The sequence below is a fragment of the Geotrypetes seraphini genome, chromosome 19, assembly GCF_902459505.1.
Source record: "Geotrypetes seraphini chromosome 19, aGeoSer1.1, whole genome shotgun sequence".
Lineage (NCBI taxonomy): Eukaryota > Metazoa > Chordata > Amphibia > Gymnophiona > Dermophiidae > Geotrypetes > Geotrypetes seraphini.
In genome coordinates, this window is record NC_047102.1 from 31,407,886 (window position 1) to 31,433,754 (window position 25,869).

Genomic DNA, 25,869 nt, shown 5'->3' on the forward strand with positions numbered 1-25,869 from the left:
TGATACATAAATAAATAATTAAATAAATAAAAAGAAAAGCAAACATTAGGCTCCTTCCTTGGAGGTGTTCAGTCCCTTCCCTGTGCCTATTTCTGCGACCAGCACCGTTATATCAACTGTTTGCGGGTCAAGCAATTTCTCCTAGCTCTCTCCTGGGTCCTATAAACATGCAGTTTTTACCAGCGATTAATGCAGGCCCCCATTGGATGGCCCAGTAGCCTTCTCTCAGCTATCTCCCACCTCCTCCGACAGTGACATCCTGCTGTCACGCAGGCAGGACTGGTGAAGGGAAGGCTTCAGAACTGACTAATGGTGGCTTGCAATAATCACCAGCAAAGACTGCACGTTTAGGAGACCTGAGGAGAGGCAGGAGAAACTGTTTCAATAGCTGCTATGTAATAAAGATTGGCTTTCCAGTCTAGCTGGGGTGGGGAGGGAGAAGAGATAGTGAGTGGTTAGAGCTACTGTATAGCCCCAGCAACCTGAGGCTGTGGGTTCAAACCCCACACTGCTCCTTGTGACCCTGAGCAGTCACTTAATCCTCCACTGCCCCAGGAATAGATAGGGAAAATGCTTACGTACCTGATTGTAAACTTCTTAATGCACTTTGTCCAAGCGGTATATCAGTCCCAGAGAGAGATGCTGGCTCAGGGGGACAGGGGTGAGAGAGATGCTAGCTCCAGGATTGGGGAGAGAGAGTGAGATGTTGGAACGAGGGAGGGGGAGGGGGGGACGTGTTTGGGGAGAGAAATTGTGCTGAAATTCTAGATAATAATTAGCAAAGCTTTCATTAAATTTTGAAAAATAAACTTGCAGAATTTGTAAATATTGCGCAGCATAACAATATAAGAATTGCCATATTGAGATAGGATTCTGGGCTTGATGAACCTTCGGTCTGTTTCCACCAGTGACCAGCCCAGGTCACAAGTACCTGGGAAGATCCCAAGGAGTAAAACAGATTTTATGCTGTTTATCCTAGGAATAAGCAGTGGATTTTCCCAAGTCCATCTTAATAATGGCTTATGGACTTTCTTTTTAGGAAATTATCCTAAGAGAGTGAATAGAATGCTAGGTATAATCAAGAAGGGTATTACAGCCAGGACGAAAGAAGTTATCCTGCCGCTGTATCGGGCGATGGTGCGCCCACACCTGGAATACTGTGTCCAGTTTTGGTCGCCATACCTTAAGAAGGATATGGCGTTACTCGAGAGAGTTCAGAGAAGAGCGACACGTCTGATAAAAGGGATGGAAAACCTTTCATACGCTGAGAGATTGGAGAAACTGGATCTCTTTTCCCTGGAGAAGAGGAGACTTAGAGGGGATATGATAGAGACTTATAAGATCATGAGGGGCATAGAGAGAGTAGAGAGGGACAGATTCTTCAAACTTTCAAAAAATAAAAGAACAAGAGGCCATTCGGAAAAGTTGAAAGGGGACAGATTCAATACGAATGCCAGGAAGTTCTTCTTTACCCAACGTGTGGTAGACACTTGGAATGCGCTTCCAGAGGACGTTATAGGGCAGAATACAGTACTGGGATTTAAGAGAGGATTGGACATTTTTCTGCTGGAAAAGGGAATAGAAGGGTATAAATAGAGGATTACTGCTCAGGTCCTGGACCTGTTGGGCCGCCGCGTGAGCGGACTGCTGGGCAAGATGGACCTCAGGTCTGACCCAGCAGAGGCATTGCTTATGTTCTTATGTTCTTATCCAACCCGTTTGTAAACCCTGCTAAGCTAATTGCTTTCACCACATTCTCCAGCAACGAATTCCAGAGTTCAATTATACATTGAGTGAATAAATATTTTCTCTGGTTTGTTTTAAATCTACTACTTAGTAGTAGCTTCACATTTACCCTTTCCACTCCACTCATTATTTTATAGACCTTTGCCATCTCTTCTTCAGGCTGAAGAACCCTAGCCACTTTAGCCTTTTTTCATAGGGAAATCATTTCATCCTTTTTGTCACCTGTCTCCATTATATCTTTTTTTTCAGTCACAGTGACCAGAATTGCACATAGTATTTGAGGTGCAACTGCACCATGGAGTGATTCAAGGGCATTAAAACATTCTTACCTTTGTTTTCTGTTCCTTTCCTGATAATTCCTAACATTCTATTTGCTTTCTTAGTCACTGCCACACACTGAGCTGAGAGTTTCAATGTACACCTAGATCCTTTTCCTGGGCAGTGACATAAGGACATAAGAATTGCTGTTGCTGGGTCAAACCAGTGGTCCATCATGCCCAGCAGCCCTCTGGTCAAAGACCAACACCCTAACTGAGACTCAGCAGGAACTTGTCTAACATGGGTAGCTATAGTTCGGGTTCCTCTTTCCCTTTAGTTCTCCTCCATAACTTTAGGTTTCTTGAGTACTGTGATTTCCTCTGAATTGGGTAGGTTTAAGGATAAATTCTTGGGTGGATCTGTTATCCCCTGCTCATCAATGGCACTGCCCTCCGATTGGGACAGTCTGTCTGCAGCTTCACTTTTCTGACTCTTTCTGATAGAGATTCAGGATTCAGTCTCCCCATGACCAGATTCCTCTTTCTTTGGTCACTCTTGTGTCTCTGGGGCAGCTGTGAATCAAGCCGGCAACCCTTGATTCCTCTCTCCATGCATTAGGGGGCAGCTGAAATTCAGGGTGGCAGCCCCTGTGCTTAGCTCCTCCCCTTCCTTTTCTCATAGACCCTATAGTAGGCTCTGGTGGGTCCCTGGGTCGAGTTCCCTCCATTCTTCTTGTTGGTCATCATCTAGGACCTCCCTGGTGCATGAGGTTTTATACTTCCCTGGAAAAGTGCAAGCTCAAAGACCTCCTACCACTTAGAATTGACTGGCACCATCTGGAGCAGGGACAGCAATTGCATAGGAAGGTACATTTGGCATGCTCAGAGGTGAGCACTAAGCCATTACTTGAGGCTGTGAAATACTTCAGTTGGTATTTACAAACTTTCCTCATGCCACAGTTAGTCTATACTATAATATGAGTTCCCAGAGAATTGGATATATGTTCCTTACTGATCTTTCCTTCTTCATAGCTGCCTGAGTGACAAAACAGCAGAAGAGGTAGTACTGGGAAACTCCAAAGAGAAGATTTACAGCCTCAGATTGTCTTCTTTACCTACTGCATCCGAGGTATATGCTAAAATCATGCCCTCTTAAAGTAGTAGTGAAATCAAGTTTCACTTAAAATCCACATAGTTGTTGTACAAATGTAAGTTGTTGAAGTCCTCATGTCTCACAATACACCCAAGACATGCAGTATCTTATCCACCAATACCTAGTTTCAGGGCTGCAAATCAGTCTGGCTTTAAGGATACCCATAATGACAGCAATTTGCAAAAGCTAAATGGGATAAATGAGAATTGGCCATTCTCCCTCTAGTTCAGTGGTCTCAAACCCGCGGCCCGCCAGGTCCTATTTTGAGGCCCTCGGTATCTTTATCATAATCACAAAAGTAAAATAAAACAGTTTATTAATCATATCTCTTTAGCTATAAATGACAATATTATTATTAAGACTTATCCAAAAGGAAAGATTTTACCTCATGCAAAATTGTCATTTCTTTAATAAGACAATAACTATTTTTTCTGAGGCCCTCCAAGTACCTACAAATCCAAAATGTGGCCCTGCAAAGGATTTGAGTTTGAGGCCACTGCTCTAGGTCAAGGGTTCTTGGGAGAACCCCAGCCAGTCAGGTTTTCAGGATATCCACAATGAATGTGCATGATTTGGATAGTTTATGCAAATCAATCTCATGAATATTCATTGTGAAAATCCTGAAAATCTGACTGGCTGGGATTCTCCTAAGACAGGTTTCTAAGTTTATAATAATCTTACCACCCCACCCTATGGTGAAACCTTCTAGATGGCTTAACAATCTAAATATCGGGACGGGAAATTGGGCTTCTGTAGATTATAGACTACTGGTCTCAAACTCAAACCCTTTGCAGGACCACATTTTGGATTTGTAGGTACTTGGAGGGCCTCAGAAAAAAGTGTTACTGTCTTATTAAAGAAATGATCATTTTGCATGAGGTAAAACTCTTTATAGCTTATAAATCTTTCCTTTTGGCTAAGTCTTATTAATAATATTGTCATTTATAGCTAAAGAGACATATGATCAAGAAACTGTCTTATTTTACTTTTGTGATTATGATAAACATACCGAGGGCCTCAAAATAGGACCTGGCGCGCATGTGGCCCCTGGGCTGTGAGTTTGAGACCACTGTTATAGAAGAACATGAAACTGAGGACATGAAAGTGAGGACAGGGCTAGAACTAGAAATGTTTGAAAGGAGAGGGGAAGGGAAGTAACGTCAGGACAACTCTGTGACTTTGTGTCTCTGTCACAGGTTTTGGAATCACTGCTCTAGGGAAAAGTTGTTCCCTTGTTCCTTGGTCTATTCTACTGTAGTCTTAAAATCAACAGGGGAGAACTATCTCTTCCTTTCCAAAGAGCTGTTAAGTCATAAGAATGTGGTGACAAACAATTGGGTTTTTAGCTGTTTCTTGAATTTTTACATAGCACTATGGTATGGGTAGTCGAGTTGATTGGGATTTGGATCTTTCACAGTTAATGGTTTATAAATTCTTGTGAATGTTGTCACAAACACTCCTCAGAGCGGAGTTAAAAAGTGACAAAACTATGATCTGGCATGTCCCCTACCACCAGGGGTATCTTCAGATCTTCTACTTGGCCCTAGGTAACCGCCTAGGCCTGGGAGCAAAGGTAAGAATTGGCTTCAACCACCCAAATACAACACTCAAGCAGAATTTCTCAAAGTCAAGAATGGTCTTGATTCTGACCTCAATGGTCAACAGGGGTTTAGCATAAAGCAAAACTCAGTTTTTCCCAATCAAAAAAAAAAAACAGTCAAAAGAAAACCATATATCTTTGGCAAACAATACAGAGAGTACAATGAGCTTCAAATCCAGCTCTAGTCCAACACTACAATGGTGATTCATTAGCATCCAACTCCTTGCATAAAGGCAGGGACCTCAGCCCTGATTCCAGGAACCATCCACTCTGGCTCAGCCTTCAACATTCACTTGCTTGCCAGAAACCAAAACTTATAGGCAGGAACAAGATATTCACAGGACAGTGCATATATGAGTGTTATAATACAACTTGAACATTCTCTTCGAGGCCCCAAACAGCAGGGAAGCTCACCAAGCACTGGTATTCTGTATGGGTAAGGTGACCATACGTCCCATTTTGAACGGGACCATCCTGTTTTCAGACCCCTTGTCCCCACACACGGCTTCGGGACGCTGAAATGTCCCGTTTTCAGGGACAGCATCCCGAAGCTGTGCTCGGGGACAATGGGACAGGCAATTGCTTCCTGTCCCTCCCTGCCGTGTGAAAAAAAAAGCCTCCCTTGGCCCACCGGTGTGCTGCTTTAGGCAGCAGCATTGTGTTTGTCGCCCCCCCACCCCCCGGCGCACCTGAACCTCTGTTGACCCTCCCACCGCAAGACAACCACAAACCTCCCAGCTCCAGCAGCATCCGCAGCACTCTAAATATGCCGCTTCGCGGTCTTCTACCAATCTGATTTCCTCTGCATCCCGAAGCAGTGTGTTTAGTGTGCTGCGGACGCTGCTGGAGCCGGGAGGTTTGTCGGTCATCTCGCAGTGGGAGGGTAAGATGGGAGGGTCAGTTGCACAGCGGCAGTAAGAGGGGGAGATGGAAAGATGCTGCTCAAGGGTTCTACTATATGGGGGGATGGGAGAGAGGTAGGCAGGCAGGCTGGCTTCGGGGAGGGGGTGGGACAAAGTCTGGAAGGCAGTGAGGGGGACATAAGGAGGTGGCACTGCGGGCATTAAGGACATAGGAAGGAGGCACTGGGGGCACTAAGGACATAGGAAGGCGGCACTGAGGGCACTAAGGACATAGGATGGGACATTAAGGACATAGGAAGGAGGCACTGGGGGCACAAGGACATAGGATGGGACACTAAGGACATAGGAAGGAGGCACTGGGGCACTAAGGACACAGAACAGAAGCACTGGGGGCACTATGGGCATGGGAAGGAGGCACTGGGGGCACTGTGGACATGGGAAGGGAGGCACTGAGGACATAGGAAGGCGGCAGTGGGGGCACTAATGACATAGGATGGGACACTAAGGACATAGGAAGGAGGCACTAAGGACACAGGACAGAGGCACTGGGGGCACTAAGGACACAGGAAGGAAGGAGGGAGGGAATAGAAAGGGACAATTGTTGGGCCTGAGTGCAGAAAGAAATGAAAGAAAAGGATGCACAGTCAGAAGGAAACGCAACCAGACACTCATGAAATCACCAGACAGCAAAGGTAGGAAAAATGATTTTGTTTTCAATTTAGTGATCAAAACGTGTCAGTTTTGAGAATTTATATCTGCTGTCTATATTTTGCACTATATTTGTCTATTTTTCTATAGTTACTGAGGTGACATTGTATATTTTAAAGTCATCTGCCTTGACATCTTTAAAACCCCCAAATATAAATGATAATTAACATTTTCTGTGGGTATAGTGTGCTTTGTAGTTTTTTTTAATTTTATGGTTACCATTATGAATTAATAAAGTATTATGTGTACAAGAAACATGAATGGAAGAAATTGGGGGCGGGACTGAAAATTAATAGATGTCCCCTTTTGATGAAAAAAAGAAATGGTCACGTTATGTATGGGGTAGAATGGAAAGGATTTTTCAGGTCACTCCTTTACAGAGCCACGCTAGCATTTTTAATGGCGGCCGCAGCGGTAACAGCTTAGATGCTCATAGGAATTCTATGAGCGTCAATTCGTATATATGGCATAATGAGTTCCACCAGAAGGCATAATTAAGGCTGGTATAATCTTTCCAGTTTCTAGTAATATGCTGAATGGCAACTCCTGTTTTTATTAATAAAAGTTTATTATTATTAGATGAAATTTGACATATTGTAATCAATAGACACCTTTATACACTAAAGTATATTTAGAATAATGGGGGAAGGGGGATATATTGATTCATTATTGTTTTATTATTATTTTGAACACATTACATGTATGATACGTTTGATTTGCATTATTTGTAGAGAGGGTGGGTGTGGGAGGGATTTAAAATATGTATTGAAATAATAATATGAAATAATTTTCAAGTGATGTATAGGAATTAAATGATGTAATATTGTTCACTTGGTGTAAGATGAAAAAATGAATAAAGAATTTGAAAAAAAAAAAAAAAGAATTCTATGAGCGTCGGAACTGTTACCGTGGTGGCCAGCGCAGCTTTGTAAAGGAGGGGGTTACTGTTTTATGGTTCATAGTTTTGCATTGTAACTTGCAAAAAAAAGAAGCTAAATTGTTTGATATATTAATGAGCCTAGGGAAACGGGAAAAATAGTTCCATTTTGTCTGAAATGCTGTCAATCTGAGGAAGTAACTGCTATTAAATATACATAATTTTTCACATTTTAAAAAGCCTTTAGATGTTTATTGTATAATTTTAAAAGTACTTTTGTCATTGTTGGGAAAGTTATAATTGTTCGAATATGTTTGTTTAAACTTTATTTTATAAAAATGTCAAACTTTTGAAAATCTTTTAGACTCTTCTACAGCTACAACTGAAAGATGATAGAAAAATGAAGGCAGATAAAGACCATTTGGCCCCTGTTTCTATGAGGCTGGTAGTGGTAGGCCTGGGAGGAGGAGGAGGTGGCTAATAGTTGCCAATCTGAGGAAAAGGGGAAGATCCTCCCACTTCCTTATCCCTCCTCTTTCCTCCCCCTAAAAAAACAAAGCAGGCAAACCATACCTATGCTATTAACACGCAACTTTCACACACATGTACAGAACAGACACACGGATATCTTGGAAGACAAAGGGATTGAGGGGTACAGATAAGAGTAGAGGGATGGGATTAGAGTTAAGTTACAAAATTAATCAGGGACCACTGTTCAGGAACTAGGCCTGATGGGCTGCCGCGGGAGCGGACCGCTGAGCAAGATGGACCTCTGGTCTGACTCAGCGGGGGCAACTTCTTGTGTTCTTATTAAACTTGTGTAGGCCTATAAAATCTGGACACATAGCCCCTGCCCCCAGGCCTGCCCTGCCCCACCCCAACCTCTTCTTGAGCTTGAAGCCGCGTTTGGAGGGCCTCCAAGCAAACGCAGGTGTGACGCGATGTCACACGCATGTATGCATATGCGCCGATGCCCTCCCGACACAACCCTGAGCTCAAAGCTTTTCAAAACCTGGACAAAGTGCCGGGATTTGGAAAAAAACAAATCTGGACATCCGGTAACCCCCTGTAACATACAGATATGGTTGCAAATGATGATGACTTGGCCTATCTCTCTCTGTCAGGTGTTTGTAATGTGTGAAGTGCAGCTGTGCAAGAATCTGAGACGATCCCAGCATTGCCTGCTGGGCTGTGGCAGCAAATTCAGAATCTCCCGTTCCCAGAATGCAGTACTGGAGACCAGCATATATCGAATCAGAGCAGGGCCCATCCGCATCACCAAGGAAACGAGCAGCAGTAAGAGCCAGTCACAGCCAGACAACTTCCTGGATTCTATATATGGCACGAGCCCAATTTGTGTGCGCAATGTGATTGATTAATCAGCCAATCAGCACTGAAAATTGACCACTACAAAGCAATAACCCACACTAATTATAATTTATGCAAGCATATTAGGTGTATTCTATAAAAAAGTGTGTGTAAATTCTCGTTCACAGAACTGAAAAGGTGACATGGGTGTGTCATGGGCTTTCCAAAAATTTAGACCCGATCTGCACCTAAGTTAGGCACATGGATTTACACCAGGTTTTAGTTGGTGTAAATGGTTCTAACTTCAGGTGGAGTTTATAGAAAAGCGATAAGTAGGGGTTTTCATGCTGATTTTTTGAGCCTCATATATAGAATTTCTCCCATAGAGGACAATTCTGTAACATGCATGCATAAATATCCAGAACATTAACATGTGCTGTACGTTATGAGGACTAAATCAGAACTATAGTTCAAGCATCTGTCAGTTGCCTCATAATGTAACTGCTTTCTGTTTGTTCTGCAGAAGAGTTGCTTAATTTCACTTTTTCCTACTTTTTCCTTTTCAGCAGCCAGCAATTACACAGCTTCCGTTATTGGGGTTGTGCTGGGAAGCACTGTGGTGGCTGTGGTTGTCCTGCTGGTGAAGAAGTCCTTTGTGGGGGTCCGGTACCAGCAAAGATTCCTATGAGACTAACCGAGACTGAGCTGATTTCCCTTCTGACTCAAAGTATTGTGAAAACTAGGAGGAGATGGGACTGGTCACAGCAAACCAGATCAGAATGACATTAAGAGAGCAGAGGCGCCATTATGGACCCTCTAGGTCTAAATTATCCAGTGGAAAACAGAAGACAAGTTAATCACTACTACAACAACAAAAATTTATATCACATAAAAACAAACAGGGAGTGTATACATCCCATTCTGAAAATCCATCCATCTGATTAAAAAAAAAAACCAGTACCATAAATAAGAAGATTTAAGTGACAGATAAGATCTATGACAAAACGCAAATATAAAAAATAAGCCAAATTTAAGGAAAGACCTTAAGAGAAGTCAGTGTACCTTAGCTATGGAATGGAAACCAAAGGCTTATGCAAACAACTGGAGCAGACAGCTATATGGTTTAGAGCAGGGGGTCTCAAAGTCCCTCCTCGAGGGCCGCAATCCAGTCGGGTTTTCAGGATTTCCCCAATGAATATGCATGACCTTACAAAATTGCACAGAACAAAACGTGACAACTCAGCTACACACCCGTTGGCATACTGATTTACAAAGCATACCGCTAGACACGTCTAGCAATGGAAGGGCATACCTATATCCAGTTCATGCGTGCTGTTCGCATTCCCCGAAGAGAAATGATGTGGATATCTGCCGTGAAAGCTTCAGTGGATCACACATTATACACATTTCACACTCCCAGTACAGATTTTTAGTAGCTAGGTAGCCTTTATTGAAGTAAATACAAACTTCAGTTTACATAACAATTAGAAAAACATATTTAACACTGAACCAACCCATTGGCTCACAGCTTTGCAAAAGCCTGGAGTGAAATTACTCAAAAGAAATCTGATTTACAGGAGAGTCTTCATTCATTTCCTGTAGCCAAGGAAGGATGTGCTGAACATAAGCCCTGCCCTTATCTAGGAAGCCTGACATGCAGAGAGAGCTCAGCACGTATGGAGTCTGTTCTCAGTCAATCAATAGAAAACAACTGAAAGAAATAAAATACCACAAAACAAAGGCAAATAAGGGGACACCTGTTTTACTGGGCTAACTTATGACTAATTTTTGCAGGCCAGAACCAGAAAGCTCATTCTGTAAAAGCCTAGCAACTTCTGTGGTAAGTGCTGACAGCTCAATGTTATTCTATAAATGATATGCACAACTCCCTTAGCACCCAAACGCAAGGGGGAATATGGGCAGGATCAGAATATGTTATGTACTAGAATGCCACATTCAAGGGCACCCATGTATGCCTGCTATTCACATGTGGGTGTGTCTAAATATGGGTGGGTTAATGCCAATTTATGCATGGATTCTATAATGCAGTGTTCTTCAACCGCCGGTCCATGGTGCGATCGATGCAGCGTTATCTTCGAGCCAGCTCCCTCTTCCTAATTGATTCAGTGCACAAAGCCACGGGCAGTGGCTCCTACGGGCACCCTGCGCCTGAACCAGAAGCCTTCTCCCTGACGTTGCAACGTCAGAGGGAAGGCTTCCGGATGAGGCAAGGTGCAATTAGTACTATTATGGGGGTGGGGTCTGGGGTAGAGATTGGGTAGAGATGGGCAGGGTCTGGCCCACGACTTAGCCCAGTGTTCTTCAACCACCGGTCCACGGACCGATGCTGGTCCACAGAATATTTCTTTTATTTCTGCCGGTCCATAGGTGTAAAAAAGTTGAAAAACACTGCTATAATGGATTCATGGCATGCATATGCCCAGTCCAATAAAAAAAAGATGATGATGTTATTTTCCTTAATTTTTTTTTTTTTTAATTACATTTAAAGTATCAAGAGCGAATGAGACAGGCAGGATCATTTTAGGTTAAAGCAGCCTTCAAGGTCACAGTAAGTAGTTCAGGGTAAAGTCCTTCAAATGAGAAAGGGGAACTGGAGCTGTTCATGACCCTTAAAAGGAAAGAACTAACGTCACATTAGACTTCATTCAACAAAACTTTACAGTTGATTGAAGAGTTTCCAAAATCATCCTTCAGGCCCACAACCCAATTCCTGGGGTTTCAGGATTTGCAGAATTAAACCCACTGGGTAGACGCTCTCCCTATCCCAGTTATGTCTTAGGCATTCATTTTCTCACCTCAAGATACTGCATGGTTTGCTAATTTAGGACTGTATAAAGGCTCTAGTGACATAAGAAGACAGACAAAGAAGTTAAGTTGCACTAGTAAGCATACTTTCAAAATTTTCTTGTCCATAAAAGTAAAAAGAAAAAACTAATCTCTTATATTAATACAAAAAATCAACTAGATTACGTCTCATGCACTCAGAAGTGTGTAATCTGGCCAAGAGTCAAAGCTCCTATAGCCAAACCCACCGCCCAATCACTGTGCAAGAAAGCACAGTTACTTACCGTAACAGGTGTTATCCAGGGACAGCAGGCAGATATTCTTGACTGATGGGTGACGGCACCGACGGAGCCCCGGTACGGACAATTTTAGAGTGATCTCACTCTAAGAACTTTTAGAAAGTTCTAGCTCGGCCGCACCGCGCACGCGCGAGTGCCTTCCCGCCCGACAGAGGCGCGCGGTCCCTCAGTTAGTATAAGCCAGCTAAGAAGCCAACCCGGGGAGGTGGGTGGGACGCAAGAATATCTGCCTGCTGTCCCTGGATAACACCTGTTACGGTAAGTAACTGTGCTTTATCCCAGGACAAGCAGGCAGCTATTCTTGACTGATGGGTGACCTCCAAGCTAACAAAAAGAGGGATGGAGGGAAGGTTGGCCATTAGGAAAACAAATTTTGCAAAACAGATTGGCCGAAGTGACCATCTCTTCTGGAGAATGTATCCAGACAATAATGAGATGTAAAAGTGTGAACTGAGGACCAAGTAGCAGCCTTGCAGATTTCCTCAATAGGAGTGGAACGGAGGAAAGCTACAGATGCTGCCATTGCTCTGACTTTATGGGCTGTGACAGAACCTTCCAGTGTCAGTCCGGTCTGAGCATAACAGAATGAAATGCACGCTGCAAGCCAATTAGACAACGTACGTTTAGAAACAGGACGTCCCAATTTATTCGGATCAAAGGACAGAAAGAGTTGGGGAACTGATCTGTGGGGTTTCGTACGCTCCAGATAGTAAGCAAGAGCCCTTTTACAATCCAAAGTATGCAGAGCTTGTTCCCCAGAATGAGAATGAGGTTTTGGAAAGAAAACAGGTAAAACAATGGATTGGTTGAGATGAAATTCAGAAACAACCTTGGGGAGAAACTTTGGATGTGTACGCAGAACCACCTTGTCATGGTGAAAAACCGTAAAAGGTGGATCTGCAACCAGTGCATGAAGCTCACTGACCCTCCTGGCAGAGGTAATGGCAATAAGAAAAAGCACCTTCCAAGTGAGAAATTTGAAAGGAGAGGTAGCTAAAGGTTCAAATGGAGGTTTCATTAAAGCGGAAAGAACCACATTGAGATCCCAGATAACCGGAGGGGCTTTAAGAGGTGGTTTCACATTGAAAAGCCCACGCATGAACCTGGATACCAGGGGATGAGCTGAAAGAAGTTTTCCATGGACTGGCTCATGAAAAGCTGCAATGGCACTGAGGTGGACCCTGATGGAAGAGGACTTCAGGCCAGAATCAGACAAAGAAAGAAGATAATCCAACAACGTCTCCACCGCTAGGGAAGTGGGATCAAGATGATGAAGAAGACACCAGGAAGAAAACCTCGTCCACTTTTGATGGTAACATTGTAGAGTGGCTGGTTTCCTGGAGGCATCCAGAATGGAACGAACGGGCTGAGACAAAAGAGTATCAGTCGAGTTCAGCCCGAGAGATACCAAGCCATCAGGTGTAGAGACTGGAGGTTGGGATGCAGAAGGGTTCCCTGCTGTTGCGTAAGCAGAGAAGGAAACAGAGGAAGAAGAAAAGGTTCCCTGGAACTGAGTTGAAGTAGAAGGGAGAACCAATGTTGCCTGGGCCACCTCGGAGCAATCAGAATCATGGTGGCTCGTTCCCTCTTGAGCTTGAACAAGGTTCTCAACATGAGAGGTAGAGGAGGGAAGGCGTACAGGAACAGATTCGACCAGTCGAGGAGAAAAGCATCTGCTGTGAGACGGTGTGGAGAGTAAAGTCTTGAGCAGAAACGGGGCAGCTGGTGATTGTGAGGAGCTGCAAAGAGGTCTATCTGAGGAGTGCCCCATTGAGTGAAGATAGACTGTAGAGTTACAGGGTCGAGTGTCCACTCGTGAGGCTGGAGAATTCTGCTGAGTTTGTCCGCTAATGAATTCTGTTTCCCCTGAATGTAAATAGCTTTCAGGAAGAGATGATGATCTATGGCCCAATTCCAGATCTTCTGGGCTTCCTGGCATAACAGGCGAGAGCCTGTCCCACCCTGTTTGTTGATGTAGTACATCGCAACCTGATTGTCTGTGCACAACAGAAGGACCTGAGGAAAGAGAAGGTGTTGAAAGGCCTTGAGGGCGTAAAACATCGCTCTGAGTTCCAGGAAATTGATTTGATGCTTCTTTTCCTGGGCTGACCAAAGACCCTGAGTCTGGAACTCGTTCAAGTGAGCTCCCCATGCGTACAGAGAGGCGTCGGTGGTGATGACTAGTTGATGAGGAGGCTGATGGAACAGAAGACCTCTGGATAGATTTGAGGATACCAACCACCATTGCAGAGACTGACGAAGAGATGATGTCACAGATATGTGTCGTGAGCAAGAGTCCGACGCTTGGGACCACTGGGTCGCAAGGGTCCATTGAGGAGTGCGCAGGTGAAGACGGGCATGAGGTGTGACATGAACTGTGGATGCCATGTGTCCCAAGAGCACCATCATTTGTCTTGCTGAGATGGACGGCAGAGGAAGTACCTGGTGACATAGAGACTGAAGGGTCTGAAGCCGATTGGATGGCAGGAAAGCTCTCATGAGGAGTGTGTCCAGGATCGCTCCAATGAATTGAAGTCTCTGAGTGGGAATGATATGAGATTTGGGTAGATTGATCTCGAATCCCAGAAGTTGCAGAAACTGGATGGTTTGGTTGGTGGCCAGAAGGACCGCTTGGGCAGAAGTGTCTTTGATCAACCAATCGTCCAGGTAAGGAAATACCTGCAGGTGGTGAGAGCGCAGAAAAGCCGCCACCACAATGAGACATTTGGTGAATACCCTTGGAGATGAGGCAAGACCGAAGGGCAGCACCTTGTACTGGTAATGACAATGATTGATCATGAATCGGAGATATGGTCTTGAGGTTACATTGATCGGTATGTGAGTGTAAGCCTCTTTGAGATCGAGGGAGCATAGCCAGTCGTTTTGATTTAGAAGGGGATAAAGTATGGCTAAAGAAAGCATCTTGAATTTTTCTTTTACTAGATGAATGTTGAGATCGCGAAGGTCCAGGATGGGTCTGAGATCTCCTGTCTTTTTGGGAACTAGAAAGTAACGGGAGTAGAATCCCTGCCCCTTTTGATCTAGAGGAACTTCCTCTATAGCGTTCAGAAGGAGGAGGGATTGGACCTCCTGAATAAGGAGGGCTGATTGAGGACTGTTCAAAGCAGACTCTTTTGGCAGGCTTTGAGGTGGGAGAGTCTGAAAGTTGAGAGAGTAGCCGTGGCGGATGATGTTGAGGACCCATTGGTCCGAAGTGATTACTTCCCACCGGCTGAAGAACAGAGAAAGTCGACCTCCTATTGGTTGAGGCAGGAGAACAGGAACAGGGATACTGGCTATACTGCGGAGAAAGAAGTCAAAAGGGCTGTGACTTCTGCTGAGGAGGTTGTTTCGCAGGTTGCTGCTGTTGCTGCTGTCGGGGAGGCTGACGTTGCTGTTGCCTCTGACGTCGAGGTTGTTGAGCAGTGGTAGGCAATGGACGGGCTGTGAAACGGCGTTGATAAGCCGATTGCTGCCTGTATGGTCTCGGTGGAGGAGGCTTCTTTTTATTCTTGAGCAGGGTATCCCAGCGCGTCTCATGAGCCGAGAGCTTTTGGGTGGTAGAGTCCATGGAATCCCCAAAGAGCTCATCCCCTAGGCATGGGGCGTTGGCTAACCGATCTTGATGGTTAACATCAAGCTCGGATACCCGAAGCCAGGCCAAACGGCGCATAGCCACCGACATAGCTGTCGCTCTGGATGTAAGTTCAAAGGTGTCATATATGGACCTAACCATAAACTTACGAAGTTGGAATAGAGACGACAAGCAGGAGTGAAAAGATGGATGTTTTCTTGAAGGAAGATACTTCTCGAAGGAAGCCATGGTGGTAAGGAGATGCTTTAAATAAAAAGAAAAATGAAAAGCATAATTACTAGCTCTATTTGCTAACATAGCGTTTTGGTAGAGCCTCTTACCGAATTTATCCATGGCCCTTCCTTCTCTGCCAGGAGGGACAGATGCATATACACTGGCTCCTGAAGTCTTTTTAAGGGTGGATTCGACAAATAAGGATTCGTGTGGAAGTTGAGGCTTGTCGAACCCAGGAATGGGAATTACCTTGTATAGAGAATCCAGTTTACGTGGGGCCCCTGGAACAGTTAAAGGAGTCTCTAAATTTTTATAGAAAGTTTCCCTCAAGATGTCATGAAGGGGAAGCTTCAAAAATTCCTTTGGAGGCTGATCAAAATCAAGGGCATCCAAAAAAGCTTTAGACTTTTTGGATTCAGCCTCCAAAGGAATGGACAAAGACTCACACATCTCTTTCAAGAAATTGGAGAAAGAGGAAGTGGTCTGCTTGGAGGATGGGTCAGGGAGAGCCGAATCCTCCTCCTCTGAGGAACATTCTCCTTCAGAAAGAAAGGGTTCCTCTGAGTCCCCCCACAGATCAGGGTCTCTGACATGGGAAGAATGGTCCCGAGACTCAGGTGTCGATGTTTGCATGTGTCGGGTTTTGCGTACCGACTTACCCGACCTCATCGATACCGAGTCAGGCGATGTTATCGGTCGCACCGGTGCCGAAGTCTGTACCGATTGATGGTGAGCTGTCGGCTCCGGTGCAAGGACTGGCATCGATACCGATGAAGTTAGGTGAAGCGGTACCGAGACAGTAGAAGCAGGTACGACAGGTTCGACAACCGGTACCGACACGGGTTGATGTACAACCGGTACCGATGGCTCGGTGCGGACTGGCACCGGAAGGTTCGGTGTCATTATAGCAGGAAGGAGTCGTTCTAATTGCTCCTTAAGCTGCACATGAAGGATGGCCGTAATGCGGTCATCGAGGGATGGCACCGGTACCGCTTTTTTTTTTTTTCTGCGGTACCTGCGGTGCCGCTCTACGCCCCGGAGATGAGGAGCCCGATGTCGAGGGACTCACCTCAATAGGGGCGGAGCGCTTCCGCTGGCGTCTAACCGGCGGCAGGACTGGGCTCACTGCACTCGAGGCCGGAAGACGTTCCAGCGGGGAAGGCTTCTTAGCCGGCTTACCTGACTGTTGGGATGCCGGTGTGGAATCACGCGGCGTCGAAGACGAGGGTGCCGACTGAAGCGGTGCCGAAGCCGGAGTCGAAGGAACGGGGTCGGACATCTCGGCACCGAATAACAAACGCTGTTGAATTAAGCGATTTTTTAATGTTCTTTTCTTTAAAGTAGCACAGCGGGTGCAAGAAGAGGCCTGATGCTCAGGACCCAAACACTGCAAGCACCAGTTGTGTGGGTCCGTGAGAGATATAGGCCTAGCACACCGCTGGCACTTTTTAAAACCCGGTTGAGGGGGCATGAAAGGGAAAACGGCTTCCGCCAAATCGAAGGCCGAGGCTTCGATGGTGGCAGAAGGCCCCGCCGGGGAAAAACCGAAATTGAAGAAAAAAGAAGTTTTTTTTTTTTTTTTTTTTTCCAAAATAAAAGTAAAGTAATAAAAGAAAGTAATAAAGTCAAAAGTTTACGCGAGCGGGAAGGCAAGTTATAAAAAAATTTCAACAGCCGTTGAAAACGCGTCTTCTTAGCTCCGCGGAAACTAAGAAACTGAGGGACCGCGCGCCTCTGTCGGGCGGGAAGGCACTCGCGCGTGCGCGGTGCGGCCGAGCTAGAACTTTCTAAAAGTTCTTAGAGTGAGATCACTCTAAAATTGTCCGTACCGGGGCTCCGTCGGTGCCGTCACCCATCAGTCAAGAATAGCTGCCTGCTTGTCCTGGGATAAATATCATTGTGATTTTTTATATATAAATATTCTTGTAAATACGTTAGTTCTATTATTTCAAAGCAATGTGATATTGTAAAAACTTTCACTTAGCTTATAAAGAGAAATATCTACAGAAATATTCTGTTGCTTCTTGTAAAAGTCGTCTCGAGTCACAAAATAGTTGGGTCTATCTGTTTTGTCTTGAGGAAGAGCCAAGTGACGAGAAAGTAAACTTTGTTCCATCCGGTTTCTAAACGCAGCTGATCTGCTGGCTCCTTCACTTCCTGCAGAATGAAACACAAGCACAGCCTTGAGTGTGGGAGCCACAGCATTGCACTGACCTGCTACACGGTCTCACCTCTGCTTCCCTTAGCTATAAGGCCACTTTCTGCCTTGGTTTGTATCTAACGTTTCTGTTGTGAGCACAGCACAAAGTGTTTTTTTTAGATCAGTTAAAAGTAAACAAGATCCTAAACAGCTGAATAATCCGTGGCGTTTTTGTACTCTGTTTTCTTAGTACATAAAAAGATGTTTCAATGTATTTGCCCTGCAAACCTTTTGTGGTTGCCAGTGTTCAATTATTGCTATAACTGAAAGATGAACCCTACTCACTTCAACAAGCACGGAATTATCTTTCAAGTAATAACTTGTTCATTAGCGCCTCATGTTAATCAAAACAATGTATTTAAAATTTTAACCTACACAATTTTATTGTCTTAAGATAATCATGAATGGAGGAATCCGCCAGAGCCTGACAGTGCAGATCCACCCATTAAATACTTCATTTTCTTCACAAGAACAGGGTGAACAACCTGTGGCCTGCCACTGAATTTTATGTAGCCCACGAGACCATGGCAAGTGCACACAGGAAACATCATTAACTGGAGTTTTGACAATTTTAAATGTTGTATTTTGCAAATATTTTCTAGCAGTTTGTTTCCATCATTTTGAGTTAACTCTATGGAGCTCTGTGCATTTCTGGTTTCGATATCACATAATAATGCAGCCCAGGGTGGGTTACACTCATGCGGCCTACTGTGTTACTATAAGGTTGTACACCTTTGTCTTGGTAGGTCTGCGGAAGAGAGTGAGAGACAGCAACAAACTCTATATCAGCAATCATGTCAATACGTGCACAAGTGAGGTAGAGATAGGTTTTAGATAGAGTATGGATAGAAGGATCAAAGGGATCAAAGGGCTTAGAGAAGGATCACATTACAGGTCATGGGCCTGATGGGCCGCCGCGGGTGCGGACTGCTGGGCACGATGGACCTCTGGTCTGACCCAGCGGAGGCAACTTCTTATGTTCTTATGTTCCATGAAGATAATGCACAACTCAGTAGTTGGCCCCGTGGCTTGGAATATGCATAGAAAGCAAAATCCGACTCGATTCAAATGGTTGTTGATTTCAGACTGATAAAACGTATGTATTTTGTACACCACTTTGGAATAAAGTGGTTTATAAATCTAAAATAACTAACTATTAATGACCTAAGGGCCGCCACGTGAGCGAACTGCTGGCCACAATGGACCACTGGTCTGACCCAGCAGCGGCAATTCTTATGTCAAACTGACAGACTGTTTAGTACTTGGGACCTGGGTTGGATACTGGGCTTGATGGACCTTCGGACTTGTTCCAGTAGGGCAATTCTTATGTTCTTAATAATTTAAATAATTTCTATTTGAGAATATAATAAGTCACAAGTAAATTCTTTGAAAACATTTCAGATTGGAGCAGCAATCATGGGAAAGGTGTCGGTAGTGGACCGAAAGAGAATCCAGATAGTGCGTGAACAAGGGTTTGGAGCAAAGGTGAGTGGTGCTGCATATCACCTCAAGAACTGGAAACTCTGAACTATGAAGAAAATTGGTCAGCAGGCCAACTAAATGGACCCTGAAACAGAATGCAAGGCCAGCAGTGATTGGCTGAAATCTGCATGCTCAGAGACAAACATTACACCCATTGAAGAGCTGATTTGTTCCAAGGAAAGTAAAAACAGTCAGCCCTAAAGCACTCATTAACAACAGATCTGTCTGGCATATTGCAAAGGAGGAGCTTCATCTCACTACATTTCATCATGTGCCAGCACAGGTAGAGCTCCGAAGTCTCAATGCAGAAGAATGTAAGAACAGCCTTACCAGGTCAGACCAAAGGTCCATCAAGCCCAGTAACTCATTCTCATGGTGGCCAAAATCCAAAGAGTAGCAACATTCCATTCTACCGATCCAGGGCTTCACCCATGTCTTTCTCAATAACAGACATGGATGAGGCGATGGTGCAGGAAGGAGGGTTTAAGATTCGTTAGGAGTTGGGCAACATACTGGGGATGGGATAACCTATTCCGCAAAGATGGGCTCCAGCTTAACCAGAGTGGAATCAGGCTGCTGGTTCCAACATATAAACTAGAAACTGGGGGAAGACCGACAGTCGCTCAAAAGAGCATGGTTTGCAACAAAGTATTTTAAAAGATATCATCATAAAAGGGAAAACAGAGCATCTCGATAGCAAGATTGCAATACAGGTTTTCTTAAATACACAGCAGATTGCAAATTATCCATGCCAACTGCTGAGCAAATTGTAAATAGATATGATAAACATTGTTTGAAATGTCTGTATGCAAATGCCAGAAGCCTAAGAAACACGATGAGTTAGAATATATTGCACTAAATGAAAAGATAGAAGGAAGGAAAATAACCTGTCATCCTAGGATACAAACTATATCACCATGATAGGGTGGAGGCGTAGCTTTATATGTTAAGGACAGCCTTAAATCCAAGGGACTGAAAATTCTACAGGAGCAGAAATACACCTTGGAATCCCTATGGGTAGAAATTCCATGTGTAAGGGGGAAAAGAATAGTAATAGAGGTGTACTATCGTCCCCCTGACCAGGATGAACAGACAGATGCTGAAATGTTATCAGAAATTAGAGAGGCTAACAAACTGGGTAACACAATACTAATGGGTGATTTCAACTACCCCATCAGAGCATGCTAGGAAGATAAAATTCCTTGATGAAATCAAGGACTGCTTTATGGAGAAGCTGGTTCAGGAACTGGCAAGATGCAAAGCAATTCTAGACCTAGTTCTTAGTGGAGCGCATGAATTGTTTAAAAATCTTTATTCATTTTTTGTGTTACAACAAGTGTTACAAATAAACTCAATAGAAACTTAAATACACACTTGAATAACTCATATATTAATATCAAGTTTAACATTAATATAATAATCCCCTGTCCCACCCTCCTTCCCAACCAATAATACATTAATCAGTTTTATTGTACATTCTTTGAATATTAATTTAGTATGTAATAATCAAAATTGAAAAACCCACCCCATTTCCCTCTTTACAATTATCTTATCATGGGAAAAATTCATTAGAGAAATCATGTTAACGGTCTTCAAATATTTCCAGTTTTATTTATGGGAAAAATTATCCTTCTTTACAAAAATCGGTTAATGGTCCCCATATTTTTTTAAATTTATTCATGTATCCTTTGTGTGTTGCAATAGCGTGTTCCATTTTATATATGTGGCATACCGAATTCCACCAGAACATATAATTCAATCTATCATGTTGTTTCCAATTGAATGTAATTTGTTGTATTGCAATTCCAGTTAAAATAAATAAAAGTTTGTTATTACTGGATGAAATTTGACTTTTTGCTCTCATAGTTGTTCCAAATAATATAGTATCATATGTCAAGGCTACTGGATTTTCTAACAATCTGTTAATTTGGGGCCAAATTGATTTCCAGAATGATAGGATAAATGGACAAAAGAATAAAAGATGATCTAATGTCCCAATTTCAATATGACAGTGCCAGCATCTATTAGATCTTGAACTATCTATTTTTTGTAAACGAGTAGGGGTCCAAAAAGCTCTATGAAGAAGAAAAAACCAAGTTTGTCTCATAGATGCTGACACCGTACATTTTAGCCTCCAAGACCAAAGTCGTGGCCATTGAGATGCACTAATTTGGTGTTTTATCTCAATGCTCCAAATGTCTCTAAGACCATTTTTTGGTTTTTTATTTATATATCCGGATATTAATTTATACCACTGTGCGGCTTTGTGACCTATTGAGTCCATCTGGAAACATAAGAATTCCAAACTGTGATATTTAGCAAGATCTTTCCATTCAGGGAACCCTTTCTGAATAGATTGCTTCAATTGCAACCATTTAAAATATTGTGTTTTATTGAGACCAAATTTTTGTTGCAATTGTGAAAACTCCAGCAATTTATCATTTTTAATTACATCATCCAAAGTGCGAATGCCTGCTATCATCCAATGTTTCCAGATGACTTTAAAACCGCCAATTTTGATCTTGGGGTTTAGCCATATAGTTTGGTTGGTTGATTTACTAATTGGAATTTGAGTAAGATTACTTATGTATTTTAGAGTTTTCCAGGTATCCATAAATATTTTATGATCTTTGTATAACCTTGGCATTTTGATACTAATTACATGATTAAGACGTAATGGAAACATAAGTCTCCATTCTAGCCAAAACCAATCTGGAGTATTATCTGTGGGTTCTGGGAGGATCCAATACATACCATGACGTAAGATATAGGCTTGATGATACCTATAAAAATTGGGAAAATTTACCCCTCCCTCCTTAATTGGTCTTTGTAATGACGCTAGAGCAATTCTTGGTTTTTTATTAAGCCATATAAATTTTGTCAAAGTCCTATTAATTTTTGTATAAAACGAATCTTGAAAGAAAGCTGGTATCATCCCCATTTGGTAACATACTACCGGTAAAATCATCATTTTTACCGTTTGTACTCTTCCCCACCAAGATAAGTGCAAAGGATTCCATTGCTCACACATTTCTGTTACTTTTTGTAATAAGCATTTTTCATTAATTTTCATTGTTTCGTCTACTGTTTTTGTTATCAAAATTCCAAGGTATTTAATATATTCTTCCTTCCAAACAAAAGGGAATGTATCAAATAAACCTTTTGTACAATGTATATTTAGTGGAAGAATTTCTGATTTATTCCAATTAATTTTATATCCTGAAAAATTTCCAAATTTCTCAATCAAATCAAGTAGATGTGGAATGGTGGATTCTGGATTCTTCAGATATAGTAATAAATCATCTGCGTAAGCAGATATCTTATATTCTTTATCTGAATGAGGTATACCCTGTATCTCCTTAGCTTGTTGGATAGCTAATATTAAGGGTTCTAAAACAATATCAAACAGCAAAGGGGATAAGGGACATCCTTGTCTAACTCCTCTCTGTAAATTAAATTTTTCTGAAAACGTATTATTAATATATAGTCTAGCAGAAGGGGAGCTATACATTGTTTGTATCATTTGTATAAATCCAGGACCTATACCAAACCATTCCATTGCTTGATACATAAAAGGCCATTCTACTCTATCAAAGGCCTTTTCTGCATCTAATGAAATTGCAAAAGTAGGTTCATTCATTTTCTTTGTTAAATATAACATATGGAATGTTAATCTGGTATTGTGAGATGAATGTCTTTGAGCAACGAATCCTGTTTGATGCATACCTATTATATGGGGGAGAGTTTTAGCTAATCTTAGCGCAAGTATTTTTGCTAATAATTTTCCATCTACATTTATTAAAGATATTGGTCTATAGTTTGATACCAAAGTGGGATCTTTATTGGACTTTGGCAAAACAATAGTCAAAGATTCTGCTATAGTGCCTTTAATACAACCTTTATTGAGTTGATATTGATAGAGATTTAATAAATAGGGTAATAAAAAGTTTTGAAATGTTTTATAAAATTCCACTGTATATCCATCACCACCTGGAGCGGATCCAACTCTAAGGGACTTCAAAGCTGTTCCTAATTCTTTTAGTGATATTGGTTCTTCCAAACTTCGTTTTATATGTTCAGGAATTTTTGGACCCTCTAACATTTTTAAAAATTCAAAACCATCTTTTTCTTTATTTGGATAATTTTCGGAAGAATAAAGAGATTTATAGAATTTTAAGAATTGTTTTAATATAGGTTCAATTTGTGTATATGTATTTCCATTTTCATCTTTTATTGCTATTAATTTTGTTTTTCTTTTTTTCGCTTTAAGATAGTTTGCCAATATTCTTCCTGATTTGTTTGAATTACCATAGTACAATGTTTGTTGAGAAAATAAATCTTTCCTAATCATCTTAGATGAGATCTCATTATATTTACCTTTTAATTTTAATAATTCTTGTTGAATAGAATATTCCCATTTTTCTATAAGTTTTGATTCTAAATTTTTTATCTCTTTTTCTAAGATTAAAAATTGTTTTTTAATTTGTTTTTTTAGAAAAGCCGAATAAGAAATTATTTGTCCTCTAATTGTTGCCTTAAAGGCATCCCATAAAGTTTCTCTGTTAATATCATCATTATCATTTATTTGAAAAAATTCTTTCATTTTTGTTAGAAGATTTTCACAAAAATTTTTGTCAACCAACATTGTATTATCTATTTTCCAAATTGGTCTGTTATTATTTTGATATGTAATTTTAATTTTGATCCACACTCCACCATGGTCAGATAGAATAATTGGATCAATGGCTGCTTGTGTCACTTGATGTGCAAGATGTTTTGAAGTAAAGATATAATCTATTCTTGAAAAAGAATTGTGAACATGAGAACAGAAAGAAAATTCCCGACCATCAAAATGAAGTATTCTCCATATATCTATTAAATCACAAGATTGAATCAAATTATCTAGTCCCATAGATTTCATAACTCTACTTGGGTTTTTATCTAATAAAGGATCCATTACAGCGTTGAAGTCCCCTGCTACTATAAGATTTGAAGTAGCCAGTGGTATGATCAGTTGTTGAAGAGTTTTAAAGAATTCATTTTGGTTCGAATTAGGGGCGTATATGTTGATTAACGTCATGGTAGTATTTCCCATATTCATTTCCACCATTATCCATCTTCCATGAATATCCGAAGCTTTTAGTTTAAATGAAGCAGAGCATTTTTTATTAATTAAAATAGCAACACCTGCTTTTTTCCCTGTAGCTGGTGAGAAAAAACACTGTTTGACCCAGCCTCCTTCTAGCTTTTTAGATTCTATATGTGAGAGGTGGGTCTCTTGTATAAGGCATATATCTGCATCTTGCCTTTTTAAAAATGATAGTGCTTTTTTTCTTTTAATCATATGATTTAGACCGTTAACATTTAAAGACATAATTTTAATATCCATTTATTTTTAAATTTTCAGGTATTAAATTATGTATATTTTCCCAATGTTTTAAGTATTTCATTTCTCTTTTTTCCTTTATTCCCATGATTACCTTATATATTTCCCTTTTATTCCCTCCCATCCCTCTTATCCCTCCCTTCCCCCCCTTATTAATTACGAAAACTTGGATACGCAGGTTGAGGTTAGATTTAGATAACTCCGACAAGCTATTAATAATTATCTAAAGTACTACCATTTTTTCCCTATTTCTGTATATTTTCTCTTATTTTATTATTAATTATAAGAATAAGTAAAAAGTTTTTTATTCTTATGTATTGAAAGATTATTTTCTGTATTTGTATGTCTTTAAATCCATAAGAATGATTATATTAAATCATTTATATCTAAGAACATTTCATTACAATTCGTTTCTTTTCAGGTGGAATATTATTTTTGTTTTAAAAAGCTTTCCAATTTAGCCTCTTTCCTCAGAACTGTAACAAGAGTCTTCAGCACAGGAATCCTCCCATCTCCTATACTCATTATTTTGTTATAATTCACAAGAGCGTGTCAATTAAAAGAAGCTAACACTCCCATTAGTGTTCTTATAAGTTCTGTCTCAATAGTATACTCTCTAGATATCTATGATTTTAAAGTATCTGAGGCCTGTACAGATAAGAGTGAAGTCCTGTGCCAAAAACCCTCATTTTATCTCTCATAGAGAATTGCCAGGTTGAACAATTGTGGGTACTAAAATTCCACTTAATAAATAAAAGAACATAAAATTTGAGATATATATATTTAAAAAAAAAAAAAAAAAAAAAAAAAAATTTTTCTTTTTTTTTTTTCTTCTCCTTCTCCTTTTTTCCCAGGCAATTTTTGCGTCTCAGATACATTCTTTTCATATATTTTGTATTTGAAACGCATTTTAATGTATCTGAAGCGCAAAATTAAACCCAAAGTACCACCTTCAACCGGAAATATAGCAAACCAATCACTTCGTCTTATTTTTTTTTTTCCCTTTTTTTTTTCTCTCTTTTTTTTTTTTATAATATTCTATGTGATTGAAGGATGATTCTCTTTCTTATTATGACTCCGCTTTCAAAATTTCTCATTCAATCAGTATATTTTAAGTTTGTTGAAAAAACTTTCTTCGTCATCATTTGAGTTCGGAGATGCAAAGCAATTCTAGACCTAGTTCTTAGTGGAGCGCATGAATTGGTGTCACTACTTCCATGCATGGTAAAGCAGTGGCCAAAAGCCTCTGTGCACTGGCAGCAGAATAAGTGTTTCAAGTTATTGGAGACATGATATACTGCTTATATAAGCAATTTATAATCAAAAATGATAAAGTTTAAGTAATGAATAAACAAAAACAAACAAAAGAAACAGAAA

At 41.4% G+C, this 25,869-nt stretch overlaps 2 protein-coding genes and 1 long non-coding RNA gene across 5 annotated transcripts in view; 1 reads left to right on the forward strand and 2 right to left on the reverse strand.

Annotated features, from left to right (window-relative positions):
* Positions 1 to 20,295, forward strand: part of LOC117352094 — a 34,736-nt gene extending 14,441 nt beyond the window's left edge. The window contains exons 3-5 of one of the 2 annotated variants that reach the window (XM_033928211.1): positions 3,036 to 3,132; positions 8,329 to 8,500; positions 9,079 to 10,541. In XM_033928211.1, coding sequence (XP_033784102.1) covers positions 3,036 to 3,132; positions 8,329 to 8,500; positions 9,079 to 9,200 — 391 coding nt within the window. In that variant the 3' untranslated portion in view covers positions 9,201 to 10,541. Of the gene's footprint in view, positions 1 to 3,035; positions 3,133 to 8,328; positions 8,501 to 9,078; positions 10,542 to 18,018 lie in introns of those variants that run through there. The other variant, XM_033928213.1, reaches the window with a different exon arrangement.
* On the reverse strand, positions 11,009 to 11,662 carry LOC117352096. Its single transcript, XR_004537577.1, has 2 exons — positions 11,329 to 11,662; positions 11,009 to 11,141 (listed from the first exon to the last, which is right to left on the reverse strand). It is a non-coding gene; the product is annotated as an uncharacterized LOC117352096 (long non-coding RNA).
* The window catches only part of GATD1 (glutamine amidotransferase like class 1 domain containing 1), a 36,750-nt gene continuing 28,132 nt past the window's right edge, over positions 17,252 to 25,869 (reverse strand). For both annotated transcript variants that reach the window (XM_033928215.1, XM_033928214.1), the window contains one exon: positions 17,252 to 17,581. In XM_033928215.1, the coding sequence (XP_033784106.1) occupies positions 17,575 to 17,581 (7 nt within the window). In that variant the 3' untranslated portion in view covers positions 17,252 to 17,574. The remainder of the gene's footprint in view (positions 17,582 to 25,869) is intronic.